Source organism: Grammomys surdaster, unplaced genomic scaffold, assembly GCF_004785775.1.
Source record: "Grammomys surdaster isolate TR1022 unplaced genomic scaffold, NIH_TR_1.0 165, whole genome shotgun sequence".
Classification (NCBI taxonomy): domain Eukaryota; kingdom Metazoa; phylum Chordata; class Mammalia; order Rodentia; family Muridae; genus Grammomys; species Grammomys surdaster.
Window position 1 is genome coordinate 2007688 of NW_021604613.1, and position 25714 is coordinate 2033401.

A 25714-nucleotide genomic window follows, 5' to 3' on the forward strand; every position below is an offset into this window, starting at 1 on the left:
TGTGTGTGTGTCCCTGTGTGTGTGTCTGTCTGTGTGTGTCTGTGTGTGTCTGTGTGTGTGAAGGTACACTTATTTGGCTCTGTGACTGCATATGGAGGTCAGAGTTCAATATTGGATATATTCCCATTTCAAGACAGTGTCTACTACCAACCTGCAGCTCACAGTTTCTACTAGACCGGCTGGTCAGTGGGTCCATTGGGATCCGCCTGTTCTACTTGCCTTATGCCACTGTCAGCCATTTGTGTGGTTGCTGGGATCTGAACTTAGTTCCTCATGTTGCATAGCAAGCTCTTTACCTAGTGAGTCATAGCTTTCACCCTCTGAGTGAGTTCTTTTCTTTCTTTTTTTTATTTCCTAATTTAATAAAATTTTACATGTAATATATTTTGATTATATTCTTTCCCCTCCCTCAGTTCCTCACCTGTGGGGCAAGTGGAACGGTGTCACCAGGCAAAAACTAGGAAGGTTGAGCAGATTCAGAGACCCGAGTAAATTCTTATTTCTGAGAACAGTAGGAGTTTAATCGACTCCCTACTTGGTTTCTACCCTGAAGCACGTGACCACAACACCCCACATAAGGATCGTGACAACTAGTCACAGAACACACAGTTCTCCATGCTGATGAGGTATCTAGATGGGCCCTGAAGTTTTAGCCAATGAGCTTCTCTTCCCAAACATTCTTTCCTGAAAATGTTATTTAACATCTGGTCTACCCTGAGTAAGTGGCATGCACCCATTTTCCATGATGAACAATGAATAAACAGTTTGGACAAGCAAAGACTATTTCTCATCAGGGCCCACCATGGGGGAGAGCTTTTGTGTTACAGAGCCATGCCACCTAAGTCTCCCACAGAAGGGCCCTCTGCCTTCCAGACACAGAGACTTACCTTTGAGCTAAGCCAGAGTTTCCCCTTCCCCAAGAGGCCACCTCATTCCTGATTCCACTCAGTTTCCAGTGGCAACTGGACACCCTGGAGTTTGGGAACCCTGCCTCCTCAACCTCAGCCTGTCTTGTTTCTCACCTGTTAGTAGCCTAATGCCTCTGCATTTTGTTTTGTCTGCCTGCACAGCACTCACACCCCAGCAGTGAGGCAGAACAGGGACCACACTCCTCACTTTCCTACCTCACCCAACTTTATGCTTTGTTTCTCCTCTCCATCTATCAAAGAAAAAAATTTAAAAGGTCAAAACAGACAAACAAGTAGCTAGTAAGACATCAAAACAAGCATGCCAAAAATGTTTGTGTTGGACAATTATTCAAGGGAAAAGGCCTGTCCTGGGATGCAAGTGATACACCTAGAGACAATTCTACTGGAGAAGGCTGATTTTCCTATTACCAGAAGATATCAATTGCAAATAGCTTCTTGATTAGGGATAGGACTTTTGTGTTCACTTTCCCATCTCCATGCTGGAAATTGGTCTAGTTTGAACCTGTACTGATTTTGTATCCTGATATAGCCCTGTCGAGTCTGGAAGACACTATTTCCTTAAAGTCACCCACCACTTCTGTCTTTTAAATCTTTCCACCTTTTCTTCTGCACACATGCCTAAGCCCTCAGGGAGAGGGGTTTGATAAAGATGCACATTTAACACTGCATTCCAGAGTCTTACTCTCTTGACATTGTCCAGTTGTAGTCTCTGTGTTAATTACCAGGCACTGTAAGAAGAAACTTCTCTAATGAGGGTTGAGCTCACTGATCTATAGTATAACAATAAGTCATTAGGAGTCACCTTCTTGCTGTGTCCTTATAGCAGAATGTGATAGTTTATATATGGTTGGCCCAGGAAGTGACACTATTAGGAGTGTGGCCTTGTTGGAGTTGGTGTGTCACTATGTGTGTAGGTTTAAGACCCTCACCCTAGCTGTCTGGAAGTCAGGCTTCCACTAGCAGCCTTCAGATGAAGATGTTGAACTCTCAGCTCTCCCTGCGCCATTCCAGCCTGGATGCTGCCATGCTGTTGCCTAGGTGATAATGGACTGAACCTCTGAACCTGTAAGCCAGTTCCAACTAAATGTTGTCTACATAAGACTTGCCTTGGTGATGGTGTCTGTTCACAGCAGTAAAAGCTTAACTAAGACATAGAATAATAAGGGTAGATTGTAGGCTTCGATTGTTCAAAACCTACTTTTAATACGTGTTCTTAAATGTTTTAACACTCCTTCTATCCCACCACCCATCACAAGTAGTGGAAAGGAAAGGGTAATACAGCAAAGGAGGATGTGGACCTGTTTAAAAATACTTCTTTAGAGCAAATCCAATCTGTATTGTCAGGATATCAGCAGCTCAGTTCACAGGAATCAGTAGTAGCAGCTCAATCCACTTAGAAACACCATTCACAAATCACCAATAGCAGGCCACCCAGAAGAAACCACAAGGCTCTGCTAATAGTAAGTGGCAAGAAGCCACTGCAACACCACCAGAAGTTTTTTGGTGCATTTTTAATCTATAAAGCTGTGACAAACGATGACCAACAAAGAATGATAAGGTAAAGACTAGCATCAGCAAAGCCCAACAATGATCAGCAAAGAAGGCAAGGCGTGCCAGTACCATCCAGTGCCATCTACTGTCCATTGCTCTGTGTTTATAGCCTTACCAAACATTATGTGTTCTCACAAGCATCCACTCTAGCCAAACATCATAAGCCCCTTTTCTATGCTGGGTCCAGAGAAACACATGTGTCTGTTCTTAGCAAAACATCTTCCCACATGTCTGCTTCAGCAAAAACATCTTCTCATAAGGTAGTTTCCAGAAAAACCTCACATATCACAACTTTGTCTTCAAAGAAACCAGAAATTTCCACTTCATAGCTCCCTTTCTGTTTAAAAAATGTCTTTTTATCAATCACTTCTCAGCTGGTAAGAGGTTTTCCCTGGTCAGATGTAATCTTTTTGTTGGTAACCATATTTTTTCATTCCCTGTAGCTATATAAACATAAGTAAGTCTACATCGTAAAAGTATTGCAGATATCCATTCTAATGTCAACAAATCCTTATGGTGTATTGGTTGCTTTAGTTCCTCAGTTTTTTTTTTGAGAACCCAGTGGTCAGCTGCTGTTGTTCCATTTTTAACCAAAATTAAGAGTATCAAGTTAACAAAGTATTGTGTAGTCTGTACCTGGGAGTGTTTACTCTGGCTCTTTCTATAACTGCTTGTCCTATGAGATTGAGTGGTATACCATGCTTTATTGTAGTATGCAAAGAATAAGTTTATTTTATTGGAGACATAAGCAGGAGCATTATTTTAATTTGTGCAGGAATACCATAATCGCCATTATTTCTTTTTTTTTATTGGATGTTTTATTTATATTTCATAAGTTGTCCCCTTACCCCATCCCCCACCTACCCAGGAATCCTCTATCCCCTCACCCCTCCTCCTGCTTCTCTGTGGATGTACCCCTACCTATCCCCCCACTCCCACCTCCCCACCCTCCAATTCCCACCACCTGGGGCATCCAGCCTTCATGATGCCATGGATCTCTTCTCCTACCTATGCCCAGGAGGGCCTTCGGCTTTTACATATACAGCTGAAGCCATGGATCCCTCCCTAAGTGCTCCCAGGATGGTGGTTTAGACCCTGGGAGCTGTGGTTGGTTGGTATTGTTGCTCTCCTCATGGGGCCACAAACCCTTTCAGCTCCAATGGTCTTCACTCTAACTCCTCCATTGGGAACCCCATGATCAGTTCAATGGCTAGTTGTGAGCATCTGCCTCTGAATATATCAGACTCTTGCAGACCTCTGAGGAGACATCTATATCAGGCTCTTATCAGCATGCACTTCCTGATTTCCACATCAGCATCTACCTTTAGTGACTGCACATGGGATGGATACTCAGGTGGAATGGTCTTCAGACGGCCCCTCCTTCAGTTTCTGTCCCTCACTTTGTCTCCATATTTGCTCCCTTGAGTATTTTGTTGCTCCTTCTAATAAGGACCGAATCATCCCCACTTGGTCTTCCTTCTTTATGGGCTTCATGTGGCCTGTGAGTTGCATCTTGGGCATTTCAAGGTTCTAGGCTAATATCCAATAATCAGTGAGTGAATACCATGTGTGTTCTTTTGTGATTGGCTTACCTCACTCAGGATGATAATTTCTAGTTCCATCCATTTACCCAGGAAATTCTCGAATTCATTGTTTTTAATAGCTGAGTAATACTCCACTGTGTAAATGTACCACATTTTTTGTATCCATTCCTCAGTTGAAGGACATCTGGGTTATTTCCAGCTCCTGGCTATTATAAATAAGGCTGCTATGAACATAGTTGAGCATATGTCCTTGTTATGTGTTCGAGCATCTTCTGGGTATATGCCTAGGAGTGGTATAGCTGGATCCTCAGGTAATGCTATGTCCAATTTTCTGAGGAACCGCCAGACTGATTTCCAAAGTGGTTGCACCATCTTGCAGTCCCACCAACAATGGAGGAGTGTTCCTCTTTCTCCACACCCTTGCCAGCATCTACTATCACCTGAGTTTTTAATCTTCGCCATTCTGACTGGTGTGAGATGGAATCTCAGGGTTGTTTTGATTTACATTTTCTTGACGACTAAGGATTCTAAACATTTCTTTAGGTGCTTCTCGGCCATTCGAGTTTCCTCAGTTGAAAATTCTTTGTTAAGCTCTATACCCTATTTTTAATAGGGTTATTTGGTTGTATGGAGTCTCATTTCTTGAGTTCTTTGTATATATTGGATATTAGCCCTCTATCAGATGTAGGATTGGTAAAGATCTTTTCCCAATTTGTTGGTTGTCATTTTGTCCTATTGACAGTGTCCTTTGCCTTACAGAAACTTTGCAATTTTATAAGGTCCCATTTGTCAATTCTTGATCTTAGAGCCTAAGCCATTGGTGTTCTGTTCAGGAACTTTTCCCCTGTGCCCAAGTATTCAAGGTTCTTCCCCACCTTCTCTACTATTAGTTTCAGAGTATCTGGTTTTATTTGAAGGTCCTTTATCCATTTGGACTTGAGCTTTGTACAGGAAATAAGAATGGATCGATTTGCATTCTTCTACATGTTGTCCTCCAGTTGAACCAGCACCATTTGTTGAAAATGCTGTCCTTTTTCTACTGGATGGTTTTAGCTCCTTTGTCAAAGATCAGATAACCATAGGTGTGTCGGTTCATTTCTGGGTCTTCAGTTCTATTCCATTGATCTTCCTGCGTGTCTCTGTACCAATACCATGCAGTTTTTATCACTATTGCTCTGTACAGCTTGAGATCAGGGATGGTGATTCCTCCAGAAGTTCTTTTATTGTTGAGAATATTTTTCACTATCCTGGGTGTTTTGTTATTCCAAAATGAATTTGAGAATTTCTCTTTCTGACTCTGAAGAATTGAGTTGGGATTTTAATGGGGATTGCAATGAATCTGTAGATTGCTTTCGGCAAGATGGCTATTTTTATTATATTAATCCTGCAAATCCATGAACATGGGAGATCTTGCCATGTTCTGAGATCTTCTTCGATTTCTTTCTTCAGGGACTTGAAGTTCTTGTCATACAGGTCGTTCACTTGTTTGGTTAGATACACAACAAAGTATTTTATATTATTTGCGGCTATTGTGAAGGGTGTCATTTCCCTAATTTCTTTTTCAGTCTGTTTATCTTTCATGTAGAGGAAGGCTACTGATTTGTTTGAGTTGATTTTATAACCAGCCACTTTGCTGAAGTTGTTTATCAGGTTTAGGAGTTCTCTGGTGGAAGTTTTGGGATCACTTAAGTATGCTATCATATCATCTGCAAATAGTGATATTTTGACTTCTTCTTTTCCTATTTGTATCCCTTTGACTTCTTTTTTGTTGTCTAATTGCTCTGGCTAGGACTTCCAGTACTATATTGAATAGGTAGGGGAGAGTGCACAGCCTTGTCTAGTCCCTGATCTTAGTGGGATTGCTTCAAGTTTCTCTCCATTTAGTTTGATGTTGGCTACTGGTTTGCTGTAAATTGCTTTTACTATGTTTAGGTAGGGGCCTTGAATTCCTGATCTTTCTGAGATTTTTATCATGAAGGGATGTTGAATTTTGTCAAATGCTTTCTCAGCATCTAGTGAGATGATCATGTGGTTTTTTTCTTTGAGTTTGTTTATATAGTGGATTACATTGATGGATTTCCTAATATTGAACCATCCCTGCATTCCTGGGATAAAACCTACTTGATCATGATGGATGATTGTTTTGATGTGTTCTTGGATTCGGTTTGCTAGAATTTTATTGAGTATTTTTGCATCGATGTTCATAAGGGAGATTGGTATGAAGTTCTCTTTCTTTGTTGGGTCTTTGTGGGGTTTGGGTATGAGTGTAAATGTAGCATCATAGAACGAATTGGGTAGTGTTCCTTCTGTTTCTATTTTGTGGAATAGTTTGAAGAGAATTGGTATTAGGTCTTCTTTGAAGGTCTGATAGAATTCTGCACTAAAACCATCTGGTCCTGGGCTTTTTTTGGTGGGGAGACTTTTAATGACAGCTGCTATTTCCTTAGGGGTTATGGGACTATTTAGATGGTTTATCTGCTCCTGATTTAACTTTGGTACCTGGTATTTGTCTAGGAAGTTGTCCATTTCATCCAGGTTTTCCAGTTTTGTTGAGTATACGCCTTTGTAGTAGGATCTAATGATTTTTTTAATTTCTTCAGTTTCTGTTGTTATGTCTCCCTTTTCAGTTCTGATTTTATTAATTTGGATACTGTCTCTGTGCCCTCTGATTAATCTGGCTAAGGGTTTATCTATCTTGTTGATTTTCTCAAAGAACCTCCTCCTGGTTTTGTTGATATTTTGTATTGTTCTTTCTGTTTCTATTTGGTTGATTTCAGCCCTGAGTTTGATTATTTCCTGCCTTCTACTCCTCTTGGGTGCATTTGCTTCTTTTTGTTCTAGAGCTTTTAGTTGTGCAGTCAAGTTGTTAGTGTGTGCTCTCTCCAGTTTCTTTTTGTAGGCACTTAGAGCTATGAGTTTTCCTCTTAGCACTGCCTTCATGGAGTCCCACAAGTTTTGGTATGATGTGTCCTCATTTTCATTGAATTCTAAAAAGTCTTTAATTTCTTTCTTTATTTCTTCCTTGACCAAGTCATCATTGAGTAGAGAGTTGTTCAGTTTCCATGTGCATGTGGGTTTTCCATTGGTTTTGTCATTATTAAAGACCAGTCTTAGTCTGTGGTGATCTGATAAGATGCAAGGGATTATTTCAATCTTTTTGTATCTGTAGAGGCCTGTTTTGTGACCAATTATATGGTTTATTTTGGAGAAGCTACCATGAGGTTCTGAGAAAAAGGTATATTCTTTTGTTTTAGGATGAAATGTTCTATAGATGTCTGTTAAGTCCATTTGGTTCATAACTTCTGTTAATTTCAAAGTGTCTCGTTTTAGTTTCTGTTTCCATGATCTGTCCATTGCTGAGAGTTGGATGTTGAAATCCCCCACTATTATTGTGTGATGTGTATTGTGTGTTTTGAGCTTTAGTAAAGTTTCTTTTATGTATGTAGGTGCCCTTGCATTTGGAGCATAGATGTTCAGAATTGAGAGTTCACCGTGGTAGATTTTTCCTTTGATGAGTATGAAGTGTCCTTCCATATCTTTTTTGATTACTTTTGGATGAAAGTTGATTTTATTTGATATTAGAATGGCTACTCCAGCTTGTTTCTTGGGACCATTGGCTTGGAAAATTCTTTTCCATCCTTTTATTCTGAGGTAGTGTCTATCTTTGTCACTGAGGTGTGTTTCTTGTATGCAGCAAAATTCTGTGTCCTGTTTGTGTATCCAGTCTGATAGTCTACATTTTTTTTATTGGGGAATTGAGCCTATTGATGTTAAGAGATATTAAGGTAAAATGATTGTGGCTTCCTGTTATTTTTGTTATTAGAGGTAGAATTATGTTTGTATAGCTATCTTCTTTTGGGGTTGTTGGAAGATTATTTCCTTGCTTTTTCTAGTTGTAGTTTGCCTCCTTGTGTTGGCATTTTCCATCAATTATCCTTTGAAGTGCTGGGTTTGTGGGAAGATATTGTGTAAATTTGGTTTTGTCATGGAATATCTTGGTTTCACCATCTATAGTGACTTAGAGTTTTGCTGGGTATAGTAGTCTGGGCTGGCATTTGTGTTCTCTTAGGGTCTGTATGATGTCAGTCCAGGCTCTTCTGGCTTTTATAGTCTCTGGTGAGAAGTCTGGTGTAATTCTTATAGGTCTGCCTTTATATGTTACTTGACCTTTTTCCCTTACTGCTTTTAGTATTTTTTCTTTGTTTTGTGCATCTGATGTTTTGATTATTATGTGACAGGAGGTATTTCTTTTCTGGTCTAGTCTATTTGGTGTTCTGTAGGCTTCTTGTATGTTTATGGGCATCTTGTTCTTTAGGTTAGGGAAGTTTTCCTCAATAATTTTGTTGAAGATATTTCCTGGCCCTTTAAGTTGGGAATCTTCATTCTCATCTATACCTATTATCCTTAGGTTTGGTCTTCTCATTGTGTCCTGGATTTCCTGGATGTTTTGGGTTAGGAGTTTTTTGCATTTTGCATTTTCTTTGACAACTGTGTCAATATTTTCCACCGTATCTTCTGCATTTGAGATTCTCTCTTCTATCTCTTGCATTCGGTTGGTGATGCTTGCGTCTATGACTCCTGATCTCTTTCTTAGGTTTTCTATCTCCATGGTTGTCTCCCTTTGAGATTTCTTTATTTTTTCTATTTCCATTTTCAGATCCTGAATGTCTTTGTTTAATTCCTTCTTTTTGTTTTCTTGCATTTCTTTAAGGGATTTCTGTGATTCCTCTTTAATGGCTTCTACCTGTTTACTTGTACTCTCCTGTATTTCTTTAAGGGAGTTGCTTATGTCCTTCTTAAAATCCTCTATCATCATCATGAGAAGTGATTTTAATTCTGAATCCTGTTTTTCTGGTGTGATGGGGTGTCCAGGGCTTGCTATATTGGGAGAACTGGGTACTGATGATGCCAAGTAACTTTGGTTTCTGTTGCTTATGTTCTTGCGCTTGCCTTTCGCCATCTGGTTAACTCTAGTGTTACCTACCCTCACTGTGTAAGACTGGAGTCTGTATTTCCAGTTATCTTGCTTGTTGCAGAGCTCCTCAGAATCCAGATGTTTCTGTGGTCTTATGATCCTAATCTCCTGGGTGGAAGAACTCCTGGGACTCAGGCCACCTCTTGGATTTGGAAATCCTGCTCTGGGTGCAGTAGTTCCTCTAGGATGGCTCAGGATACAATGTCTCCAAAGTGCAAACAAGCTCAGTGTTTGCTGCTCTGAGAGCAGTGGTTCCTCCGCTGCTCTGAGTGCAGTGGCTCCTCTAGGATGGCTCAGGATTCAGTATCTCCATAGGAGCAGACTAACTCTGTGTCTGCCCCAGCCAAAAGGACCAGGCAGGGGCGGAAGGGAAGTGGAATTCTGGAGGGGCGAGGTTTGGGTAGCTGGTGGGTCCTGAGTGTCCCTGGCTCCCAGATGTAACTCTGGGGCTTAGGGAGTGAGATGGAGTTCTTACCGGGTGCTCTGAGTGCAGTGGCTCCTATAGGATGGTTCAAGATTCAGTATCTCCACAGGAGCAGACCAACTCTATGTCTGCCCCAGCCCAAAGGACCAGGAAGGGGCGGAAGGGAAGTGGAATTCCGCCATTTTTTCTAATAAGTGTATAATTATACAATCAGCTTCCGTTGGAAATTAAAGCAATTGCCCATTGAAACCCTGAGTACGTGTCAACTGAATGGTATACACATTTTTACTTTCCAGATTCTGCAAGATGTAAAACATCCATCTGCTGATGTCATTTCTTTTGGTACCCCCTAGGGTTAGTACCACCAGGTAATGGAGTTTGGTTGTATAGAAAAGACATAGGACTTTTTTTTTTAATTGGCTATTTTATTTATTTACATTTCAAATGTTCTCCCCTTTTCTGGGTTCCCCTCTGCAAACCCCCTATCCCATCACCCTCTTACCCTGCTTCTATGAGGGTGCTCACCCACCCACCCACTCCCACCTCACCACCCTAGCATTCCTCTACATTTCGGCATCAAGCCTTCACAGGACCAAGGGCCTCTCCTCCCATTGATGCTAGATAAGGCCACTTCAGCTCCTTCAGTCCTCCTAACTCCTCCATTGGGGTCCCCGTGCTCAGTCCAATGGTTGGCTACAAGCATCTGCATCTGTATTGGTCAGGCTCTGGCAGAGCCTCTCAGGAGACAGCTATATCAGACTCCTGTCAACAAGCACTTTTTGGCATCCACAATAGTGTCTGGGTTTGGTGTCCACATGTGAGATCCCCAGATAGGGCAGTCTCTGATGGCCTTTCCTTCAGTCTCTGCTCCACTCGTTGTCCCTGTATTTCCTTTAGACAGGAGAATTTTGAGTTAAAATTTTGGAGGTGGGTGGTTGGCCCCATTCCTCAACAAGGGGCCATGCCTAACCACTGGATATGGTCTTGACAGGTTTTCCCGCCCCTTTGTGAAGTATTTCATCTAATGTCTTCCCTGTGGCTGTCCTGGAAGGCTCTTGCTTTCCTGGTATCTGGGACTCTCTGGTTGCTACTCCTAGTTTCCCACCCCCCATTGCTACACATGTCTGTTCAATTTCCTGACCCTCTATACATCTCCTCCATCTCCTCCCATACCTGATTCTGCTTGTCTTTTTCCCTTCCCCCTCCTCTCTTCCTTCCAAGACACTCCTACTCTCTACTTCCCTTTATTATTTTATTTCCCCCTTCTAAATAAGACTGAAGCATCCACTCTTTGGTCTTCCTTCCTCTTGAACTTCATGAGTTGTATCATGTGTATCCCACATTCTTTGCCTAGTATCCACTTATCAGTGATTACATACCATGTGTGTTCTTTTGTTACTGAGTAACCTCACTCAGGATGATATTTTCTAGATCCATCTAGTTGCCTGCAGATTTCATGAAATCATTGTTTTTAATAGTGGAGTAGTATTCCATTGTGTAAATGTACCACATTTTCTGTATCCAATCCTCTGTTGAGGGACATCTGGGTTGTTTCCAGCTTCTGGCTATTATAAATAAGGCTGCTATGAACATAGTGGAGCATATGTCCTTATTACACGTTGGAGCATCTTCTGGGTATATGCTCAGTAATGGTATAGCTGGGTCTTCAGGTAGTACTATGACCAGTGTTCTGAGGAACCACCAGACTGATTTCCAGAGTGGTTGTACCAGCCTGCAATCCCACCAGCAATGGAAGACTGTTCCTTTTTCTCCACATCCTTGCCAGCATCTGCTGTCACCTGAGTTTTTGATCTTAGCCATTCTGACTGGTGTTTTGATTTGCATTTCCCTGATGACTAAGGATGTTGAACATTTCTTTAGGTGCTTCTCGGAGATTCAAGTTTCCTCAGTTGAGAATTCTCGGCTTAGCTCTGTTTCCCATTTTGTAATAGGGTTATTTGGTTCTCTGGAGTTTAACTACTTAATTTCTTTGTATATATTGGATATTAGCCTTCTATCAGATGTAGGATTGGTAAAGATCTTTTCCTAATCTGTTGGTTGTGGTTTTGGCCTATTGACACTGTCCTTTGCCTTATGGAAGCTTTGCGATTTTATGAGGTCCTATTTGTCAATTCTTGGTCTTAGAGCATAAGCTATGGATGTGCTGTTCAGGAAACTTTCCCCTGTGCCCATGTGTTCAAGGCTTTTCCCCACTTTCTCTTCTATTAGATTCAGTGTATCTGGTTTTATGTGGAGGTCCTTGATCCATTTGGACTTGGTCTTTTTATAGGGAGGGAAGAATGGATAAATTTGCATTCTTCTACATGCAGACCACCAGTTTAACCAGGACAAATTGTTGAGAATACTATCTTTTTTCGACTGGATGGTTTTGCCTTCTTTGTCAAAGATCAAGTGACCATAGGTATGTGAGTTCATTTCTAGGTTTTTAATTATATTCTATGGATCTCCGTGCCTGTCACTGTACCAAAACTATTCAGTTTTTATCATTATTGCTCTGTAGTATAGCTTGAGGTCAGAATGGTGATTCCTCCAGAAGTTTTTTTCTTATTGAGTATAGTTTTCGCTATCCTGGGTTTTTTGTTATTCTAAATGAATTTGAGAATTGCTCTTTCTATCTCTGTGAAGAATTGAGTTGGGAATTTTGATGGGAATCGCATTGAATCTGTAGATTACTTTTGACAAGATGGCCATTCTTACTATATTAATCCGGCTAGTCCATGAGCATAGGAGATCTTTCCATCTTCTGAGATCTTCTTTCATTTCTTTCTTCAAAGACTTGAAGTTCTTGTCATACAGATCTTTCACTTGTTTGCTTAGAGTCACACCAAGGTATTTTATATTATTTGTGACTATTTCTGAAGGGTGTCGTTTCCCTAATTTCTTTCTCAGCCCGTTTATCCTTTAAGTAGATGAAGGCTACTGATTTGAGTTAATTTTTATATCTAGCCCCTTTGCTGAAGTTATCAGCTGTAGGAGTTCTCTGGTGGAATTTTTAGGGTCACTTAAGTATATTATGATCATCTGCAAATAGTGATATTTTGACTTCTTCCTTCCCAATTTTTATACCTTTGACCTCCTTTTGTTGTCTAATTACTGTGGCTAGGACTTCGAGTACTATATTGAATAGATAGGGAGAGAGTAGGCAGCCTTATCTAGTCCCTGATATTAGTGGGATTGTTTCAAGTTTCTCTCCATTTAGTTTAATGCTGGCTACTGGTTTACTGTATATTGCATTTACTATGTTTAGGTATGTGCCTTGAATTTCTGATCTTTTAAGACTATGAAGTGATGTCGAATTTTGTCAAGTGCTTTTCAGCATCTAATGAGATGATCATGTGTTTTTTTTCTTTGAGTTTGTTTATGTAGTGGATTACATTAATGGATTTCCATATATTGAACCATCCCTGCATCCCTGGGATGAAGCCTACTTGATTGTGATGGATAATTGTTTTCATGTGTTCTTGGATTTGGTTCGCTAGAATTTTATTGAGTAATTTTGCATCAATGTTCATAAGGGAGATTGGTCTGAAGTTCTCTTTCTTTGTTGGGTCTTTGTGTGGTTTAGGTATGAGCATAATTGTGGCTTCATAGAATGAATTGGGTAGTGTACCTTCTGTTTCTATTTTGTGGAATAGTCTGAAGAGAATTGGAATTAGGTATTCCTTGAAGGTCTGATAGAATTCTACACTAAAACCATCTGGTCCTGGACTTTTCTTTGTAGGGAGACTTTTAATGACTGCTTCTATTTCTTTAGAGGTTAAGGGACTGTTTAGATGGTTTATTTAATCCTCATTTAGCTTTGATACCTGGTATCTGTCTAGAAAATTATCCATTTCATCCATATTTTCCAGTTTTGTTGAGTATAGGTTTTTGTAGTAGAATCTGATGATTTTTTGAAATTCCTTAGTGTCTGTTGTTAAGTCTCCCTTTACATTTCTAATTTTGTTAATTTGGTTAAGTATACTAACATCAGCTCCTCTATCCACTAAATCTTCTCTGTCAACACCATACATATGTACCATTAATTATGTCTCTGATCATTAAGTACTGTTTGTCAGAACACCCGTTTTCCAGTACTCCCAAAAGCCCTTCTAATTTCTATTGGCGCAGCCTAGCCTTTGATGTAAGGAAACCACAGTTGAGCAATTCTATCCCCTACATCAGCTTGCATCTCCTTTTTTACATATGCCATTATTTTTTATTTCTTCCTTGCTATCACCATCTACTACACCTGGATGCACAATAAATCCTTGAGAAGTTAATTGATGTCTTCCCAAGATTGTTCCCATTGTCCCTGAGGGTAAAGGACCATAAACATCAGTGGTTAGTTTGTAACATTCAACTCTTGGGGATAATGTGTGAGGGGTATCTGTATGTTAATTATCATCTGCTGCAACAAGAAACTTCTCTAATGAGGGTTTAGTGATGCACTGATCTATAGTATAACAATAAGTGATTAGGAGTCACTTTCTTGCTATGTCCTTGCAGCAGAATAATAAGGATAGATTTTCCCTTAAGACCTATGGCTTGTCCAGTCTCATATTGTTAGCTATATTAAGCAGTGTGAAGCATGGATTCAATCTCATAGAATGATCCTTAAATCCAGTTTTAAAATAGTTGTTGGCTATTCGCATAACATTTGTAACACCAGCATATCTTATAAGCATGTCACTCTTGTAGGTCAAAGGTTTTGTAGTTGCATAATTTTGATGATTATTTTTCTCCTCTGGTAGTATGCAAAATACTTTGAACACTAGTCAGTAGAGGTAAGCTTCTGGTTTGGCAACAGTTCTATTTCTTCATGTTAGTTGCATAATTAAGTGGGTCTTCAGCAATAGGATCTTACTGTCAGGCTGTGAAAGTTAACCAGTAGCCTTGGCAATGTTTTGAGGAGGGATTATAGGTCTCCTTTAGACAATGGCTTAACAAGATTTAACTTAGTCCTGGCCCTAGAAATATAAGATGTCTAGTTAGGGCATTTTCTCTTTCATTATGTATGACTCCATTTGTTTTTATTTTTAATTCTTTTGTATGTAACTTCATTTACATTTTTCCATGTATCTATATATTTTAGGAAACTTCTACGGATATAGGATTCTATATGTTTTTTCAAAAGTTGTTAATGTTAGTTGTCCTTCCTTTACCCTGCGCTTTCCATCCTCTTGCCCATTTAATCCTCCTATTCTGTTTCTCCCTTCCCTCTTTAAAACACTATGTTCTTCCCTTCCTTAGAAGATCCTCTTCTCCCTCTGGTTAGTTACTAGTTACCTAACTTACGTAGCTGTTATGATTGAAACATGTATATGAAGCTAAAAAGTGTGAAATGTTTTTTCTTTGGGGTTTAGGTTACCTTGATGATGACATTCGTTTCTGAATTCATCGTTTACCTACAAACCTGGTGATCTCATCTTTCTTAGCAGCTGAATAGTCCCAGTATAAATGTATCTCAGTTTCATTATCCATTTATTAGTTAATAGACATCAAGGCTGTTTCGTATTTCTGGCTATTAGGAAGAGAGCAGCAATGAACATGGATGAGCAATCTATTTTGCTGTAGAAGGGCATAGTATCTCTGGATATAAGCCCAATAGTGGCAAGATCCAATAGCTGGATCTTGAAGTAGAACATTTCCCAGCTTCCTAATGCACCAACACATTGATATACATAGAGGCTGTAAAAGTTTGGCCGAGCTGTCATTGGTTTTATTGAACTTGGTCATTCTGAGTGGGATATGATGAAAACTTAGTGCTTTGAACTTGCATTTCTCTCATGGCTAAGACTGTTAAACATTTCTTTGTGTGTAATCTTTTGAGAATTCTGATTAGTTATTTTCCCCATTTTTAATTGGGTTACTTGTCTTCTTCTTGTTCAGTTATTTTAGTTCTTTATATATTTTAGATATTAACCATCTACTGAATGTGTAATTGGTAAAGATCTTTTTCCCAATCTAAAGGCTGCCTCTTTGCCCTAATGATGGTGTCCTTTGTCATACAGAGGCTTTTCAGTTTAATGAGGTCTTATTTGGTAATTGTTGGTCTTAATACCTGGGTTAAGAGTGTTCTGTTCAGAAAATCTTCTGTGCAGTGAGGTCAAAACTGTTCCTTCCTTTCTTTTCTATCAGAGTCAGAATGTTCTTATGCTGAGGCCCTTGATCCACTTGGAGTTGAGTTTTCTGCAGGCTGATAGATATGGATATAATATATTTGCATTCGTGTATATGCAGCCACCCAATTTGACCAGCACCATTTGTTGACAAAACTATCTTTTTTTCTCCAGTGTATATTTTCCGCTTTTTTTGGGGAGGGGGGATTTGAAAGATCAAAGTGTCTTTAGTGACTTATGCCTAGTTCTTTAACTTGATCCCATTAATCAATATGCCTTTTTATGCCAACAGAATGCTTTTTTTTTTTAAATCACTATAGCACTGTAAAAAACGTGAAAACCAGAATGTGATACCTCTAGCAGTTCTTTGATTATTCAGGATTGCTTTAGCTATCCTGGTTTTTTTTTTGTTGTTGTCATTGATTTTGTTTTGTTTTAAAGTGTGCTTTCATGTAACGCTGAAGATTGACTTTTTTTTTCAATATCTGTGAAGAATTGTGTAAGAATTTTGATAGGGATTGCATTGAATCTGTAAATTATGTTTCATGAGATAGTCATTTTCACAGTATTAATCCTAGGGATTTATGGGCATGGGAGATCTTTCCATCTTCTGTTATCTTCTTCAGTTTCTTTCATTTCATGTCTTAAAATTTTTATTATGCATATTTCTAACTTGATTAGTTATCAAAGATTTTCTGTTTGTTTTTATGCTCTTGTGGAAGGTGGTGTTTCCCTGATTTCTTTCTCAGCCTGTTTATTCCTTGCATAAAGGAAGGCTACTGTTTTGTGTGTGTGTGTGTGTGTGTGTGTGTGTGTGTGTGTGTGTGTGGCAATTTTGTATTCTTCTACTTTGTTCAATGTGGTCATGAGCTGCAGAGATTTTTCTGGTGGAGTTTTAAAAGTCTTTTATGTATAAATCATATCATCTGCGAATAAATATACTCTGACTTCTTCCTTGCCTATTTCAGTTTTCTTACTGATGTAGCTAAGACTTCAAATACTGTAATAAGTACGTATGGAGTCAGTGGACTTAACCTTGCCTTGTTCCTGATTTTCATGGAGACGTTGAGTTTCTCTCCATTTAGAGTGATGTTGCCTGTGGGCTTGATAAAAACTGTATTCTCATTCTTAGTCTCCTCAGGACCTTTATCCTAATGAGATAATAGACTTTGTGAAAGGCCATTTCTGCATCTAATGAGGATGATGTGGTTTTTGTCTTTCAGTTTGTATATAATACAGATTACATTTACTGATTTGTGTGTGATGAAACCTACTTGATCATGGTGGATGATCTTTTTGTTATGTCTTGGACTCTTTTTTCAAGTATCTTATTGAGTATTTTTACATTTATGTTCACAAGGGAAATTGGTCTATAATTTTCTTTTTTGTTGGATCTTTATGTAGTTTTGATATTGGGAAAATAGTAGCTTTGTAAAAATAATGAGAAAAATGTTCCTTTCGTTTATATTTTGCAGAAAATTTTGAGGAATATTGGCCTTAGTTCTTTGAAGGTCTGGTAGAATTTTGTTCTGAAGCCATTTGACCTCAAACTTTTTTTTTGTCAGAATGTTTTTAATTACTCTTTATATTTCACTGGGGGTTATAGATCGGTTTAAGTTCTTTAAAAATGTTAATATAACATTGGTATGTCATATTTATCAAGAAATTCATCTATTTCTTTGAGATTTTCCAGTTTGTTATAATATAGATTTTTTTGTTTTTTAAAGTATGTCTTCATGATCCTCTGAACCTTTTCATCTCTAATATTAATTCAGTTCTTTTCTTTGTGTCTTTTGGTTAACTTGCTGAGAGTTTGTTAGTCTTGATTTTCTCAAAGAACTCAATTTCATTGATTTATTGAATTTTTTTCTTTTTCCTTGCTTTTATCCCTGAGTTTGATTAGTTCTTTCTGTCTGTGTACTCTTTCTGTGTATCACTTCTTGTTCTTCTAAAGCTTGTAAGTATGTTATTAGGATGAAATGAGTAGGAATGAAAACAATAGAAAAACAAGACAAAAACCTTAGCGGTATACCTCTGCAACAGATTACAGGACATGGAATTTCAGGCACTGAAGTCAAGGTGTTTGTCTAGTTAGCTGACAGTGGAAACCTAAAATGAAACCTAAAGACGCAGACTAAAGTCTCATACAGTAATCACTTAGTGCTGTGAGCTTGCCGGTTACAAGCAGTCATTGCTTGCCATCATCGAGTTTGGACATGTTATGTTTCATTTCCATTGAATTCTAAAATGATTTTAATTTCCTGATTTGTGTCTTGACTCAATTTTCATTCAGTACTGGATTGTTCAGTTTCCATTCTGCCGTTTCTATTGATATTTGCCTTTAATTTATGGTAGTATTATAGAATACGTGGTGTTAAGTGGAATAAGTTTTTTGTTTTTTAATATCTGTTGAGACTTGCTTTGTGTCCAAGTGTGTGATCAGTTTTGGAGAAAGCTCCATGAGCTCTTGAGAAGAATGTATATTCTTTTGAATTTGGGTGAAATGATCTGTAAATACCTATTAGGTTCATTTGATTTATGACATTATTTAACTTTAGGATTTCTGTGCCTATTTTTTGTCTGAATGAACAATGTGTTGATGAGAACAGGGTATTGAATCACTCACTATCAACTGATTTAGTGCCAATATATCATTTTAACTATAGCAGTGTTTCTTTTATGAACTTGGATGCCCTTGTTTTTGGTATGTAAATATTTAGAATTATAATATTCTTTTGGTGGATTTTCTCCTTTGATATGTTTATATTGTGCATGGCACTAATGTCAGACAGAAATAAGGACCTTCTTGGACATTGCAATAACAATGCCCTAGCTATGTTTATACAGTAACAATACATTTGTGACAGGACTGTAAAGAATGCAGTATACAGTGTCTATGAAAGAACAGTATCCTTGCTACTCTACTATAAAGAACTCACATACCCTGTTGGTAGTTAAGAGTTTTATGAAAAGTCAAAATTAAGAATTATGGACCAGTCTTACCTGGCAGAAGAAATTTCTAACAAATCAACATCAAAAAGAGACTAATTAGGAAAACCTGTTCTTCATAGTGGTATGGCATGCGTAAGATTATTGCATATGCTGTATAGTGTTTTATCACCTTTATATTGTACTCTAAATGTAGACTAACCAACATCTGCACATGGTTCAATTGTCTGCAGATGTCTTAAGGTTGCACTCTAGTGAACCTGTGTTTCTCTACACCATTAAAAATAAAATTACTCTTGTTTACTCAGTGGATCCTGAGTAGAAGGGTCTAATAGGGCATTAGAATAGCTTAGAGATGACCCTGGGGCCTCTGTACTTGGAGGAGGATTGGTCTTTATGATACATAGGGTTGATTACCGATTATATGTGAGTTTAGAGATGTGCTGGTTCTTCTATATCTAAAATGGTTTTTATCTGCCAACAGGTACAACTGTAACTGCTCTAAAGTTGTTTAAGAATCTACCTGTAAGAAAGCAGTTTTACTCAACAGCTAAAAAGTGTAAAGATGAGCTAAAAAATGTACAGGATCTTCTCATAAGCTACGGTGTCCTGAAACCTGACATAAGGATTATTTTTGTACATAATAAGGTGAGCATTATTATATTTTATAAGACATTTTTAGCAACATAATGAAGAGATGGTATATCCTGTATTAATGCATGCCATGGAGTGGACATTTGCCACATTCCACAACTGCATTTCATTTGTGGAAAGTGTAACCCCAGTGTGACGATCGTAGGAAACTGGTCCTGTGGAGGTGATTAGGCCATGAGGAGCCCTCATAAATTGGCTATGTGAAAGAAACCAGAAGAGCTGCTTCTGTCTTCTGTCACCCAAGGACGGGGAACCAGGAGCTGGCATTCATCAGAAGCTCAGCCTGTTAATACCTTAATCTTGGCTTTTCCAACTCCTGTAACTATAAAAAAAAATAACTGTGCAGCTTGTGATATTCTTTTTTTAACTAACTCAAGGACAGTAAAAAGTTTGGTCCACATCCTTCAGTTTTGTCTTTAGTATATAAGGAGTACTGAAGACCTATGGGAAGTCTCTTCAAACCTTACACTTTCTAATACTGGCCATCAGTGATTCCCAGAGACTCATCCAGGAACAGCTCTGGAGTGTGTCCCTTAGGCAGGTCAAGATGGGTGGTGCTTTTTCCCCATTTGAGACCCAGAATTGCTTAAGATTTCTAAAGGCTGCTCACTCCAGCTCATATCTTGTGTAATGAATCTTGGTGGAAACAAAGTTTTTTATCTTTTCTAGACATTCATTTTTCCTTGATTCCATATAAGCACGTTGAGGCAGTCAATGGAAGGAGAGGATACTCACACAGCAGTAGATGGGAAGTGGGGACTTATCCTTCAGTGAGGATCTGCATGGTACCAGGATCCACGGATGCCAGGTGCTTCAGTCTGCTGTTGTTCTCACAGAGCATGCAGATGAACTGGCAATGTAGAAGTCTGCAGTTGTCCTCTGAACTGAGCTCGGAGAAGTTTAATGTGTTGCTTAGTGTTATACAGCGATTAAATGGTTGAAATAGGATTGGAAACTGCCATACCCTGGAGTACAGGTTCTTCGCTTGACTGAGGTCTCTTCCCACTTTAGACTGTGTTGTTCCTCTCCATACGTTAGAATACTTGCAGTAACTGAAGTAAACAGTATTACTTGAATGGATATGAGGAACTTAAAGCTCAGAGTGACAAAAGAATTCATTTTTTTAGGTATACAAATTTATTCTATAATTGCATATTAACTTTTATTAATCATTTTATTTATTTACATTTCAAATTATATTCCCCTTCTCAGTTACTCCTCCACAACCACCCCATCTCATCTCCCCTCTCTCCATCCCCTTTGCCTCTATGAGTGCTACTCCACTCACTTACTCACTCACTCCTGTCTCATCCCTCTAGCATCCCTGTGCACTGAGGCATCAAGCCTCCCTTCCCTCCCTTTGGTGTCAGAGAAGGCCATCCTGTGCTACATATGTATCTTAAGTCATGGCTTCCTCCATGTATACTCTTTAATGGTGGTTTAGTCCCTGGGAGTTCTAGGTGGTCCAGTTAGTAGTTACTGTTCTTTCTATGGGGTTGCAATCTCCTTTAGCTCCTTCAGTCCGTTCCCCAGCTTTTCCATTTTGGATCCCAGGTTCAGTCTGATGGTTGGCTGTGAGTATCTGCATCTGTATTGGTCAGGTGCTGGTAGAACCTCTCAGGGAACAGCTATGTCAGCAAGCACTTCCTGGCATCAACAATAGTGTGGGGTTTCAGTGTCTGCAGATCAGATAGATCCCTGGGTAGGGCAGTCTCTGGATGGCCTTTTCTTCAGTCTCTGTTCCATTTTTTGTCCCTGTCTTTCCTTTCGACAGGAACATTTCTGGGTTAAAATTTTTGAGATGTGTGGGTGGCCACATCCCTCAATTGGGGACAGCGCCTTTCTACTGGAGGTGGTCGCTGCAGGTTGTATCTATCTCTTTGTTGGATATTTTGGCTGATGTCATCACATCACCATTGGGTCCTGGGAACCTCTCACTTCCCTGGAGTCTGGGACTTTCTAGTGGCTATCCCCAGTTCCCAAGCATACTGCTACATGTTTCTATTCAATTTCCTGACTCTATACTTCTCCCCTGTCCCTTCCAATACATGTTCTGTGCCCACTTTTTTCCCCTCCTCCTCTCTCCCTCCCAGATCCCTCCCTCCCTCTACCTTCTATGATTATTTTGTTCCCCCTTCTATGTAGGATTGAAGTATCTATACTTTGGTCTTCCTTCTTAAGATCCATATGGTTTGTGGTTTGTATCTTGGATATTCTGAGCTTTGGGGCTAATATCCACTTATCATTGTATATATACCATGTGTGTTCTTTTGTGTCTGAGTTATCTTGCTCAGGATGATATATTCTAGTTCCATTTGCCTGCGAATTTCATGAAGTCATTGTTTTTAATAGCTGAGTAGTACTTAACTGTGTATATGTACCACATTTTCTGTATCCATTCTTCTGTTAAGGAGCATCTGGGTGGTTTCCACCTTCTGGCTATTATAAATAAGGCTGCCATAAACATAGTGGAGCAAGTGTCCTTGTTACATGAATCTTCTGGGTATATGCCCAGTAGTGGTAGAGCTGGGTCTTTGCTTAGAACTATTTCCATTTTTCTGAGGAAACCACCAGATTGATTTCCAAAGTGGTTTTATCAGCTTGCATTCCCACCAGCAATTGAGGAGTGTTCCTCTTTCACCACATCCTCGCCAGTATCTGTTGTCACCTGAGTTTTTGATCTTAGCCATTCTGATTGGTGTGAGGTGGAATCTCAGGGTTGATTTAATTTGCATTTCCCTGATGACTAAGGATGTTGAACATTTCTTTAAGTGCTTCCCAGTCTTTTGAGATTCCTCAGTTGAAAATTTTTTTGTTTAGCTCTGTTCCCCATTTTTTAAATAGGTTTATTTGATTCTCTGAAGTCTTGAGTTCTTTGTATATGTTGGATATTAGCCCTCTATCAAATTTAGGGTTGGTAAAGATCTTTTCTTAATCAATCTGTTGGTTGCTATTTTGTCCTATTGACAGTGTCCTTTACTTTACAGAGTGTTTGCAGTTTTATGAGGCCCATTTGTCAATTGTTGATTTTAGAGCTTGAGCCACTGGTGTTCTTTCTGTTCAGAAAATTTTCCCCTGTGCCAATGTGTTTGAGGTTTTTTGCTACTTTCTCTTCTATTAGATTCAGTGTATCTGGTTTTAAGTTCTAGCCAGAGCAATTTGGCCTCAAAAGGAGATTAAATGGATACAAATTGGGAAGGAAGAAGTCAAAATATCACTATTTGCAGATAATTTGATAGTATACATAAGCGACCCCAAAACTTCTACCAAAGAACTCCTAAACCTGATAAACAACTTCAGCAAAGTGGCTGGTTATAAAATCAACTCAAACAAATCAGTAGCTTTCCTCTACTAAACGGATAAATGGGCTGAGAAAGAAATTAGGGAAACGACACCCTTCAGAAATAGTCACAAATAGTATAAAATACCTTGGTGTGACTCTAACCAAGCAAATGAAAGACCTGTATAACAAGAACAAGTCTCTGAAGAAAAAAATTGAAGAAGACCTCAGAAGATGGAATGTTTATGGAGTGGCAGGATTAACGTAGTAAAAATGTCCATCTTACCAAAAGCAATCTACAGATTCAATGTAATCCTCATCAAAATTCCAACTCAATTCTTCACAGAGATAGAAAGAGCAATTCTTAAATTCATCTGGAATAACAAAAAATCCAGGACAGCAAAACTGTTCTCAACAATAAAAGAATATCTGAGGGAATCACCATCCCTGACCTCAAGCTGTACTATAGAGCAATAGTGATAAAAACCGATCAGTAGAGAGACAGGCAGGTCAATCAATGAAATAGAATTGAAGACCCAGAAATAAACCCACACACCTGTAGCCACTTGATCTTTGACAAAGAAGCCAAAACCATCTAGTGGGAAAAAAAAGACAGCATTGTCAACAAATGGCACTGGTTCAACTGGCATTCTTCGTGGAGAAGAATGCAAATTGATCCATTCTTATCTCCTTGTACAAATCTCAAGTCCAAGTGAGCAAAGGAATTCTTTCATGTTTTAGTGAGTGACTATGTTCAACCATAACATTAACAAGTTATTTCTTTTACTATAATATTTTAGTATATTATAATACATACTATAATACAGTATAACTTTATTTCTTCCCTGCACTCCTGCAAATCCCTCCTTATCTGTCTTTGTATGGCTTCTCCTGTTTTCTATTAATTGTTACATACATATTTGTATGTACATATATATTCCTAAATATATTTGCTTCTGTCTTCAGTTTTTGCTAACTTTTCAGAAGAATCTTTATTTTTATGCCATGTGAAATGTTGATGATCAAAAACTTTAGTCATCTTAAAAAAGAAAAAATTAAGAAGAGTCAGCCACCTGTTCCTGCTGGCAGAGAGCTCTACCAGATGATATCTTGAGACCCTTCCAGCTCTCCTGTGCTGAGGCGCCTCAGGTTGTTGATGGACAGAGGCTCATCCTGCTAAAATAACCCTGTGACCTCTGGATCCAGAGGACAGTTAGTAATTAGAAGTTAAATGTCTCCAAGTTACAAAAAGACCAAGGTCAAAAGAAACATAATTAGTAAGGAGAGACTGATTAAAAAAATAAGAAATGAAGAGAAATAAAAATTTCACATTCTTTTAAAAAAAGCATGAATACAAGTAAAGATAATAATGTAAGTAGAAAATAAAGGAGAAATAAAAAGAGGATGGTGAAAGTGAGAATGACAAAAGAATTTGATAGTATGAAGAGTTCTTACTCATTTAGAATTGGGTGTATGTCTTCTGAGTTTTCAAGTTTATGTAATTTTCTTAACCAATGTTGGATTATCTGAATACCCATTTTTTTTCTGAGAATGGAAAACAGTATTTTTGTAATATGCTATATTTTATTATAGAGGAAGGAGGAACACAGCGTCTGAAGCAAATTCAGTTCCCTCTGTGGCCTTCAGCCATTTCAGGGGTAGTTCAGATCCTAGCCTGTGTGTTGAGAATGTTCTACCATGAACATAGTAGGTAATTACTGCAAATCTAATAGTAAAATTGCTAGCTATTATAACCAGAGTCATAGACTAAGTAGGATAAGCTTTGTACCTTCAAACTTGTGTCCATCAGTAACTTACATACCTGCTCTTGTCTTTAAAAACAGTACTATTATGTTTCAAAAAATGTTAAAATACATTGTTAAGCCTTCCAATGGCATTGACATTTTAACTAAATCAGTACACTAAGCTTTGCTCTGCTCTCAGCTATTCTTGTAAACATGCTCACTTTTATCACTCTGTGTTTCTGTGAAGAATTTTTGTCTTTGTCTAAAACTTAAGTATAATGATACTGATGAGTTTACTCTTTCTGCATTAGAAGCAAACAATCATATTGCACATAATATGAGAAGTACCCTTGCTATTTTGATAACTTGGATTAGCTGGTGTTCCCTCGTTTTATGAAGGTTTAACCTGCCAAGACATTCTCTGAATACTGATAATGTTGATGTTCTTGCCAGTATGGTTATGTTAGAAAGAAGTATTTTTCTTCTTTCATCACCACGTTCCTTGAAAGCATATTGAATAATGAGATAGCCAAAGTGGATTCAGTGAGTATATTTAAAGTAAATATTATCTGGAGAATCTCTAGAGCCCTTTCTGAGAGGAGCACTACAGTTTTAGGTTTAGTCATAAGGACTAAGTCCCTGTGCTGCCTTGCTCTTTGTGGTTTTGCATATATATTCATAAAAAAGGCTATTTTAGTCTGATAACATTGTAATTACTGATTATTGCATGTGAACAAAAATAATTTTGTTGATCACTAGTTTCAAATGTGTCAGATTCCTGATTTCTAGTGAAGATTACTCAGGGTTAGGGTTAGGACAATTTGTGAATGCTTTCTTTCTTTTTCCCCTATTATTGCTGATTTATTTTTATTCTTCTGTCATGCAATATATTCCAATAGTAGCCTCCCCTCCTTCCAGCCATCTCTCACATCCTCTTTCCTACAGAAAAGGGATCCACTGATACTCCAGTTCCCTTCAGAAAAGAGCAGTCTTCCTAGGGATACCAATCAAACATGGAATAGCAAGATGCAATAAAACGAGACACAAACTCTCATATTAAGACTTGATGAGCAGCCCAGGAGTAGGAAAGGGGTCCCATGAGCACTCTAAAGAGTCAGAGATACCCCGACTCCCACTGTTAGTATCCCACAGAGACTCCAAGCTAAACAACCACAGCATGTTTACATATGGCCTAGCACAGACCCATGCATGTTCCTTGGTTGCCACTTCAGTCTCTGTGATCCCCTATGAATCCTGCTTAGTTGCTTCTGTGGGCCCTGTTCTCCTGGTATCGGTATCCTTGAGCCCACTGGTTCCTCTTGCTCCCCCTCTTTTGTTGGATTCCCTGTGGTCTCCCAAATGTTTGGCTGTGGGTATCTGTATGTACTCCCATCAGCTGCTTGAGGAAGCCTCTGATGACGATTGAGCAAGGTACCAATCAATGAGTATAGCAGAATATTATTTGTTTTATTTCTTCTTCTTCTTCTTCTTCTTCTTCTTCTTCTTCTTCTTCTTCTTCTTCTTCTTCTTCTTCTTCTTCT

At 38.7% G+C, this 25714-nt stretch overlaps 1 protein-coding gene across 3 annotated transcripts in view; it reads left to right on the forward strand.

The window, feature by feature from the left end:
- Nucleotides 1–25714, forward strand: part of Pms1 (PMS1 homolog 1, mismatch repair system component) — a 95018-nt gene that overhangs the window by 28874 nt on the left and 40430 nt on the right. For all 3 annotated transcript variants that reach the window (XM_028765773.1, XM_028765774.1, XM_028765775.1), the window contains exon 5: nt 18979–19142. In XM_028765773.1, coding sequence (XP_028621606.1) covers nt 18979–19142 — 164 coding nt within the window. The remainder of the gene's footprint in view (nt 1–18978; nt 19143–25714) is intronic.